General features: G+C 36.2%; 1 protein-coding gene across 1 annotated transcript in view; it reads right to left on the bottom strand.

Annotated features, from left to right (window-relative positions):
- Positions 1–9,058, bottom strand: part of ENAM (enamelin) — a 14,356-nt gene extending 5,298 nt beyond the window's left edge. Inside the window, exons 1-7 of the mRNA XM_012659828.1 lie at positions 9,005–9,058; positions 6,487–6,555; positions 6,320–6,364; positions 5,411–5,452; positions 3,569–3,835; positions 2,497–2,559; positions 948–1,001 (exon numbers count right to left, since the gene is read on the bottom strand). Of these exons, the coding sequence (XP_012515282.1) occupies positions 948–1,001; positions 2,497–2,559; positions 3,569–3,835; positions 5,411–5,452; positions 6,320–6,364; positions 6,487–6,555; positions 9,005–9,058 (594 nt within the window). The remainder of the gene's footprint in view (positions 1–947; positions 1,002–2,496; positions 2,560–3,568; positions 3,836–5,410; positions 5,453–6,319; positions 6,365–6,486; positions 6,556–9,004) is intronic.
- Between the last annotated feature and the right edge of the window lie 1,443 nt (positions 9,059–10,501).

Here is a 10,501-nt window from a genome sequence, read left to right as displayed (position 1 = left end):
GTCCAGATCATTTCATTCTATTTTTTAGTAGAGATGGGGTCTCGCTCTTGCTCAGGCTGGTCTCGAACTCCTGACCTTGAGCGATCCGCCCGCCTTGGCCTCCCAGAGTGCTAGTATTGCAGGCGTGAGCCACCACGCCCGGCCAAGAGGTAGAATATAGACTTCTTAATGCCTATGGTAACTGCCTGGGTCATTCTGCTTTGCTTTCTCACGTTAATGCTTGTGAAAATTTGAAAAGCCAGTTTCTAGGTTGCGTACAATTAATCTGAACCATTTTTATTTGGGGTTATTTCACAATGATATCTTTGAAAGCACCTATGCCATTACTGACACAGTAATCTTCAATGTCATTATTTTAAGAACAAGCCCTCCTACCATCCCAGCGAAGCTACTGGGTTTCCACATTTGACTGAGGACATAGCATATGTTTAGGGAAAAAGAGGAAGTAAGCTCCAGGGATGCGCTGTTACGCCACAATCACTAACACAATGACAGTGCTAGTTTAAGAGCATATCACTGCGTGGCATACATTTGACTCTTCTCCTAGTGCTGTATAGTAAAAAGCCACTGGACAGGGTATCAGAAAACTGTTGTCCTGGGTCCAGTTTATCTAGTAACTCAGTAGGTGAAATTGAATAATAATTTATCTTCTCCAGGCTTCATTTTGTTTGTGCTATAAAGGAGTTAGCTGGTCACCGACTTCCTTCCTGAGGATAACATTCTAAGATGCCCGTATGTACTTCTTTGTTTGTCACTGTCTAGAGTCCAGCATCGATCTTTAGGTCACTGGCTTGATTTGTTTCACTTTCTTATTTTTTAACAATCTTGGGAGCTTGAACTCCCAAGGTCATGTGTTGGATTTTAACTTTCTTACTGGATGTGGATGAAAAAGCAGGGGTTAATGGACTATAACTCCTAATGGGGAAGGTAGCTTTGCTCGTACTTACCCCTCCTTCTTCATTGCTGGCTGGTGGGCGGCCATAACCTGGCGGTGGTAGCCTCTGCAAAGTAAAGAACACAATGAACACAAGAGAAAACCACTTTCTGTGCCACCATTTGTTTGTAAGACTGCAAGGTGTCTAAAAATAGCTCAAGTTAGTGACTGGGTATTAGTACCGTGAGCTTTTAGCTTCTGAGTCATTAGCTATCAGAGTCTAAGTATTAAGAGTTAAGATCCAACAGTGAAACTGGTACATACAAAGGCTTCAGCTGAATCCTAGATTATCTTCCTTAAAACATGCTGTGTGGCGGCATCTCCTAGCAATCACTCTGCCTTACTATCTCCAGCACTCCAAAAAAATCCCCACCCCCTACAAATACAACCCCCTACACAGACACAGAGTAAGAGAGAGAGGAGGAGAGACAGAGAGAGAGAGATTTGAGTGCTATTAGGATCCAAATATTCATATTAGAAGATTTAATAATAAAGGTTAAATAATGATGTTACTTTCAGAATGCCTGCTTCAAACTAAGGGTGACAAACTGACAATCCTTCTTGGATTGTTATTATAACATTTTTATTTGAGCAAGGTTAATTTTCCTAATCAAACTTGGAGGTTGAGTTTCTGCTTAGGGATTACTATCCAGTGAGAAGGTTTAGAAAAGCAGTTTGGTTCCCGTGGACTTTGAAGAATTTCTATGTAGATGACATTAATAGTTACTTTGGCTTAAGAATCATATTTATCTGCTTTTACAGTCTTTACTTGGTACTGTCTTAGTTTCCTTAGTTCAGTATGGCCAGTAAAAGAAAGTCACTCCTAAGGAAAAAAAAGTAAGGAACTCTTAACTCCTTGAAATAAATTGTTTCTTTTTGGTAAAAAAGCTTCTTGGTTACAGAGTTGTAGACAAGAAAAACTTACGCCATGGCTGAATGAACAGTCATCAAATATTTCTTGTTTTGTTTGTTGAATAGCAATTGGCCTTTAATATTTCTTTAGTTCAAAAATTTATTTTGCCATTCATATTTTTAATGTCTATGGTGTAATTTCAATATTATGTTTTAATGATTTTAAACCTTAAAGGATTCTTTAAGCATTCTTATAAATACTGTTCTGCAAGATTATTTATAATGATGTATCTGTGGCTAGAAACAATAAGATATGATGGAAATATCTTAGTCTAATCATAGTTTAGCTTGTAGTTTTCAAACTCCATTTTGTCCCAATTTCTCCATTACATTAAATGAGGATAATCTGTGTTTTCTAATCTCTTAAGGAAGTGAGGGTATAGTGATGAAGTAGCACAACCTTTTAAGATGAATTTATGAACTAAGTCATTCGTATCTGTTTGGGGATTTAGGCTGTGTTCATGTCACCAATTTGAGTATAAAATTCATTCAAAAATTATTTTTTTCTGCATGATTACTGACGCAATGATTTTGTTTCGTACTCTCCACCAGTTGGAATGTGGTATTCCATTAGAGTGTATGAATTTACATTAATTTAAAATATAACATATTAATATTATTTTTCACTTCTAGTGTAAAAAAATTCTCACCTGTGGGATCTGCCACGGTGACTGATGATAGGGAAATAGCCCGTTGCCGAATGGTGGGAATGCCTAAAGACAAAGAGAGTCAAAAGTGACGTGGAATTGAGAAGAATAAATAAAAAGTGAAACAAATCAGCTAAATACAATAGAAACTTGAGAGTCTACAACTCTCTTTGCATCAAACTGTGTATCTGTGTTTTCTTTTTCAGAGCAAAGATGATAATGACAATAACAATTAGTATTATTGAACACTTATGTTCTAGGCCCTGTGCTGAGCATTTTATATTGTTAAACTCATTTCATCCACATATAACCATAGAACATACCTACTACTATCATTTTTCTCATTTTTATTTAAGATTATTAAGTTCAGAGAAGTTAAATCACTTGCCCAAAATCTCATAGCTAGTGAATGATTGAAACCAGTATTCAAATCCAGGAGCGTCTTTTTATTCAATTATGTGTTCCCTACGTCTAGAATAGTGTCTGATAATAAATATTAACTGACTAAAAGCCAGTATTTTTGAAGCGCCACACTGGATGAGAGTTTGAGAAACCATGTGCACATCTTCTTGCCTTACATCAGGACGACATTTATGCTGTCCTGATGCACTGGAAGCAATGTTAATTTCAGAGCAATATTTCAGATCATCAGAGCATAGATCTGGAAGAGACTTAGAAACCATTTAGTTTACTCACGGGGAAACCGGCATCTAGAAAGGTGAAGTGACTTGTTCAAGATCATACAATTAATTAAGGGCTGGGGATAGAACTTGAACCTTCGTTTATCGACTCTCAGATTACTGCTCATGTTATTACACCATGTTATGTTGCCTCTGTATTTTAAAAGGAACTTCTTTAAGGGAACAATATTTGGGTGATTTTGTATCAGACAAGGCTGGAGTTGACCTGCCATGCGGTTTTGGGTCAGTGTCAAAACAAAAGATAGTATTGCCACATAAGAGTACCTATATTGAGGAGTTCTGGAGGAAGTGTGTACGTGGGGGTGGCTTGGCCCTCCAGTTCCTTCTGAGGCCATTTATGGCTCTGATTTGGAATTTTTCTGGGCAAGGCTCACCTGAGGTGGCTGATCGTCTTCTTTGGGATCGGTTGGGGCATGTGGAGGCTGTGTCCAAGGCCGCTTTTGTGATGACTTTTTTGGCTGAGTTTCGTTGGGTTTCTGGGTATCTTGGGTTTGGTCAGTCTTGCCTTGGCGTTTGGATGCTGAGGGTTTGTGTGGCTGCCATGTGTTTGGTGGTGGCTGAGGCCACATGGGCATCTGGTATGGTGGGAACTGATGAGGGAGTTGCAAACCATGTCCATACACGGGGCCGAAGTGCGGCAACTGAAAGGGTAGCACATAACAGTGGGATTACACTAGGGCTGAGATTCAGTCTCTCCCCACTCTCTCATGTCAGCCTCTAAAACTCAGCCAAGGAGCTTAAAAATCCTATGAAACTTGACTCAACAATGGAAGCTTCAAGATCTTTAGCTAGAATTTCTTTAAATGTTGTCTTATAGAAATGAACTTCAGTCTTCCAGAAAGCCAAACAACTGAACAAACCTAAAGGCACAATTAGATGAGAAATTTCAGTTTAAGAATTTGACTGATGATTTTCTAACTCTGAAACTCTGACTCAGGTAAGAAGTGTACAAGTAAGGTTACAGAGGGTTTAATGTCAAGTTCAGAACCCAGGTGACTTGTTACAAAGCTGAATAAAGAGGAGAAAAAACAAAAACAAAACTAAGATAAAGGAAGTGAGACTATAAAGCAAACAACAAAAAAAACATAAAGAAAAGAAAAAGAATAAAAATTCAATCTGTGTCAACACACTTATATGGTGCTTATGCTTCCTGGTTTACAGATGGATCTTCATTAACTGCTTTCATTATCAGAATCCCGGCAATTACAAGATTGAGCAGGGAAGCAAAAGTAGTTATAATAATCTGAAAATGCTAATTTATGAATTTATGATAATTTATGAATTAGTAGTCTTACAACATTAGTTCCCGTTCAAACATTTCCTCCTTGGTTTAACACCTCTCTCTATCCCCAGTTCTCATTAATTAGTCTCTTGCTATCTGTTGGATGATGTACCCAAGATATATGAGTGATGGAAGACAAAATTGCAAATGTTGCATCAAGATGCAGAATTTCATTACTATTAAGTCGGTGAAAATTTCAAATCACAGGCAAAGCCACCAAAATCAAGAAAGAGGGTTTGAAAAAGTTGGGCCAATCAAAAGTTGAGGAAGAGAAAATTGACAATGATAATGATTTTAGGCAAGGGGATTTAAAAGAGAATCACTTGAACAAAAAGGATTAAGAGACAATTGATGAAGTTCTTGATTTTTTCCTTTAAAATGGCACTGATGATCATGCCATGAAAGTCAAAAGTGATGGCTAGTATTATTGCGCTATCATTGCATTTTGTTAGAAAAATTATGTCAGAAGATCCAACTGATACTTGATTCATTATTAGTTTATTCTGAAATTAGCACGGTGACAAGAATAACCTACATGTATTTAAATAACATAAAAAACTTATTTCATAATTTTAGTATTATCTTTTAAAATAATCCAAATAAAATTTAACGCCACCAGTATTTACTATATAATTTTTGTTGTCCTTATTTGTGAAATCTTTTGTGGTATTTTTCCACAATGAATTTTCTTGGCTACATATACAATTTTTCTTATGATTAAATTATTTTGATTTACATAAAAAACAATGAATAAGGAGAAAATTTGGTATGAGGGAACAAGTGAAAGGATTTTTCTCCCCTTGAAACTCTTATAATGATTATATTGTAATTAATACATGTGGATTGGTGTCTCTATTAGCTAAGACAAACCTTAAAATGGAGCTATCTGGATACAAATGAGAAATCATCTGAAACAACATAAAGAGGAACTTACATGTGGGGAGTTCAGAAAGTTGAAGTGACCATACCGCATCATCTGCAACCAAAGGGACCCATTATTGTGACGCAAAGTGAAAATTTTCTTCAATCAATCCACAAATCATAAGAAATAAGTTGAATTTCCAATTTTAAAGCACAACCATCATGTCTTATACTAGTCATGCATGAATGTAAAATAAATATACAACTAAAGAAACGTCTAGAAAACTTTAATTTTTAAGTCAGAATTTTATTTTGAGAAGAATCAATATAAAATAATAGAAAATGGAAATCTGGTCTACTTTGAAGTTTTTGAATGCTCTGTTCTATTCTTTTGGAGTTCAGCATTTGAGAACGTGAAAACTATGTGACAAGATGATTCTCCTTTTTGATGTGTATTGAATTTGGTTAATGATCCTGGGTGTGAGTCATGTAAAAGATATTTAGATTTTTAAGCTTCTACCTTCTAATAATAACCCTTGGTAAAAATAGCTACCTATGCTAGCTAAAAAACTTACCAAAGAAGCTAACATCAAGTAGATTTTACCATAAATCCACATTAACCTTAAACACGAGCATTGAAACACATACGTAGGATGATAGTGGGGAAACTACTTTGCCTTGATTTGAGAGTTTTAAGATTTTCTTATTCATTTACTCATTTTTTTTTTTTTTTAGAAACAGGGTCTTGCTCTGTCACCCAGGCTGGAGTGCAGTGGCATGATCATAGCTCACTACAGTCTCAAACTCCTGAGCTCAAGGGATCCTCCCGCCTCAGCCTCCCGAGTTTAAAACTTGAAATTCTCCCTCCCTTTATCTCTTTCTTAAGATATTTTACATATCAGAAAATTTTCCAATATTCTTCTGTCTTAGGAACTTCTAAGACAGGACTCTGGAAAACTCCCCTGAGACTGAATGTACATACCTCCTCACTTTTACTGCTAAATCGAGGCATTCGCGGCATGTGCATCTGGAACTGAGAGAATAACAGTGACAAAGGCAGAACATCAATTGAAATAAGCTCTATAGTTGTCGTCAAGCCATGCAACGACAGAACACACAAAAAAGGCCTAACATTTAAAAAGTACTCACTGGCATAGCAATGGAATTACCAAGCAGACCGAGAAAGACCAGGAGAATCTTCATTTTTCCTCTTGGTACCTGGAATACAAAACTGAATTTAATTTTGGGCTGTGGGCCCGGCGCCATGGCTCACGCCTATAATCCTAGCACTCTGGGAGGCTGAGGCGGGTGAATCATTTGAGCTCAGGAGTTCGAGACCAGCCTTAGCAAGAGCGAGGCCCCGTCTCTACTAAAAATAGAAAGAAATTAATTGGACAGATAAAAATATATAGAAAAAATTAGCTGGGCATGGTGGCACATGCCTGTAGTCCCAGCTACTCGGGAGGCTGAGGCAGGAGGATTGCTTGAGCCCAGGAGTTTGAGGTTGCTGTGAGCTAGGCTGACACCATGGCACTCTAGCCTGGGTGACAGAGTGAGACTCTGTCTCAAAAAAAAAAAAATTTTTTTTGGACTGTGAAATAATTATGCTAAAGGCACTCTGCACTTATCTAGGTATTAACCCACTTGCCTGTCAAGGAGAGTACAGAGATAGGCAGGGCCCCTGCTGGTATTTTTATTTTAAGCTAAGAGACTATCAGACAATTATAATATTACTTGGTACTGCTCCACGGTGCCAAAAGGATCAGATTAAAAAGGAATTAGAAAAGAGAAAGAGAGAGAGAGAGAAAGATCATAGCACTAGAATATTTAATTACGAGGTTATACAAAAAATAGGAATATTGATGGGTTTGAGTTTCTAGTTGCTAAGTTGGTTTAGAAAGGAATTGTCATGTCCAGCTACATTCACTATACAGAATAATCTCAGTTTCAATGAGGGCATTCTCCAAAATCAGGACATTGTGCTATTTTCTAGGATGCTATAGACAATATTCCATTACATAGAGGCTAATTAAATAAACTGGAATATTCCAGAATCCCATTTTTTCTCGTTTCTCTCTGGTTGTTTCTATTATTATCATTATTATTATCATTCTTCTTTTAAAAATCATTTCTGCTCAAGGTCCAGTCAGGAAAATAGGAAGAAACAGGCAGAAATGTGAATTTATCTCTTTGTTAGATACCTTGATTAAACTCTAGAGGAAAACGTTGAAACTATAGATTCACATATGAAGTTTGAAGACTGTTTTTGTGGATTTCAATTATGCAAATCTAGTTAATTAAGCAAGCCTTGTAAAATTAAGACTTGTATTTACATCTTTAATCAAGGTTTATTCTGAAGCACTTACTAGGGTAATTCCTTAAGGAACCCGTTTTTATTTGCACATACAATAAAGGAAAGTAAAGGTTTTAATCAGAATGATTCATTTTCATGATATATCAGATACAGCCCGATTCCTAGCATAGTAACCAACATGTAGACACCTAATAGTTGCTCATTCCTTTTGTTTTTTTTCTTCCTTTTCTGGGCACAAAATGCACTTAGCAGTGATCTGAGCCAATGCTTACCCTTCTGCTTGTTTTCCATAGGAACAATATAATTAAAGGGCACGTTGACATTTTTATAATTGACTTTTTCCCAAACTGTAGGTATAATCAACTATATTTTGAATACCAGAGAAACTGGGAGAGTGCAATTAAACAAACGAAGCAGTAATACATAAAAGTCCTACAAACTCAAGATTTTCAGAGTTATAACATCATAGAGAATTAAAAATAACAGTCAAAACTAGTGTGTTTAGTATAGGCTACAACAATACAAGGAAGCTAATAAAGGGAATACAGGTGAACGCTTTCCCTTCTAAATGTGTCTAAGATTATGGGCCAAGATTTTGGAGAACTTTTGGACATTTGATTTTTCTCTTGCTTAATCATTCATTTCAACTGTGTAGCAGCTGGCACAGTGATTCTTGGTAATGTTGCACACTCACGTAGGAAGATGTGGCTTTTTATTTTGCAAATATATAATGCCACTAATTTTCTCCTTTGTAAAATTAATATATTATGTTGCATGACTTTTAAGATCTCTTCCATCTCTGAAAGTCCATGATTTGATAAAAGTCTATAATTAATTATCTTTTGAATTGAAAATAACACTCATAATGATTGCTACAAAGTACAGTAACTGTGTAAGTTCTTCCATTCCATGTGTGAACACAGATGCTCTTTCGTTCTTCTGACATATTTAATTAATTAATTTATTTATTTGAGACAGAGTCTTGCTCTGTCGCCCTGGGTAGAGTGCAGTGGCATCATCATAGCTCACTGCAACCTCAAGCTCCTGGGCTTAAATGATCTCTTGTCTCAGCCTCCCCAGTAACAGGGACTACAGGTGTGTGCCACCATGCCCAGCTAATTGTTCAATTTTTAGTAAAGCTGGGGTGCTGCTTTTGCCCAGGCTGGCCTCAAACTCCTGAGCTCAAGCAATCCTCCCGCCTTGGCCTCCCAGAGTGCTAGGGTTACAGGCGTGAGCCACCGCCTCCGGCCCTTCTGACATATTTAAATAATGTTTTGTCTTCTCAAGTGTACTTCTGACAATATCTAGTTTGAGAGCTGGTATACATTTGGAAAAAGAAATGAAAATACTCACCAAGTTATCTAGCTTAGGAAAAGAGGCTCCATGCCTGCACTGAAGCAGCAACATTTTTTCACCAAAATTTTCATAAGCCTTTTAAGAAAAATACAGATTTAGCATGAGAAGAAACTCAAATAAAGAAACGGAACAAATAAATGAAATGAATAGCAAAGCTTCAGCTTTAAGGTGGCACATGTCATGTTAATTATTTTATCTAATCACACCCTTATTAGAGGGTCCTCAAAATCAAGCTTAAATCAAGCTTAATCTGTTGTGTTAAGAGCAGGGTGAAAGATACATGGGAGAGAAAATGACATACGCAATGTGTTTTGCACTTCTAGTGCAATGTCAACAAAACTAGACTTCTCTATGGGGAAATGTACAAGAGCACGGTATTAAAGGAGATCTAAGTACGTTGGAAGAAAACTTGCAAGAAAATAAATACACCAAATAAAGCAAGGAGTTTAAAGTTTTATCAGAAGATTAGTCTGCAAACAATGATTGTAAAACCAACGTCAAGGAATGCAATAAGGACATGAGCTAACATCTATGAATTACATGCATTATTTGGCATTATATAATTTATGCTGATAATCTCTAATACTCACCCAATGCCAGTTAGATGCTGCAATATATAAAAAATGACTTTTATTTGAACTTTGTTAGCCTCTCTTTGAAATATATTTTTAACGGTCTAGTGGAAATGACAACAAATTGCTGAAGCCAGGGAGATCTCAAGGAGCAAGACACATTTATTTCTTAATAATAAAACAAAAATGCTTCATGCAGATGTCATGTCCAGTACCAAAAATGCTCAAAATAAAAAGACTCCTCCTCGTCAGAAAGCCTGGCATACCAAGGTCACATTTAAACACTGTTGTAGACCTGCATAACCAATCAGCTTTGAGGAAAATGGTTTTGCCATCACAAGAGTTTAAGGTAAAAAAAACACATCCAATTTAAAATTTATAATGTGTTATTATAGGAGCTGTCAAATCAAGTCTCTTATTATGTATAATAATAGTCCAGGAAAACGAGCTTACAGCAGTAAGATTTAGAAGATGCTTTCCTTGGTGAATTTGGGCTTTGAAGCTCAGAAACTTTGTTTAAACAAAGATATTTTAGGAACAAAAGTGAATATTAACTATATGCTATTGTCATAAATCATTAGCTTTCATCAAAAGGCAAGCCTACATATATATTTAGTTTTATATATTTAATTATTTTTTATATGTTATTAAAATTAACTGGAATGTTATATCCATGGACAACTTGGTCACTTGATTTGATTTGTATTACATAAGGCTAGCAAGACATAGTGTTCTTCTTGATGTCAACTATAGTTTACACACTGGGGATTCAGAATTTTAGAAGAGCTGGGTAAAATGAACTCTTAGTTATTCATGATAATATATGAAGATAGGAGCTGAGAAATTTACTGAAGGGGTTATGTTATGAATTTTTTTCTGAAATCTGACTTTCCATGATCAAGATTCCTTTTTTTTTTTTTTT

Source organism: Propithecus coquereli, unplaced genomic scaffold, assembly GCF_000956105.1.
Source record: "Propithecus coquereli isolate 6110/MARCELLA unplaced genomic scaffold, Pcoq_1.0 Scaffold64, whole genome shotgun sequence".
In the NCBI taxonomy this organism is placed as follows: domain Eukaryota; kingdom Metazoa; phylum Chordata; class Mammalia; order Primates; family Indriidae; genus Propithecus; species Propithecus coquereli.
This window is presented reverse-complemented; position numbering and strand designations above follow the sequence as displayed.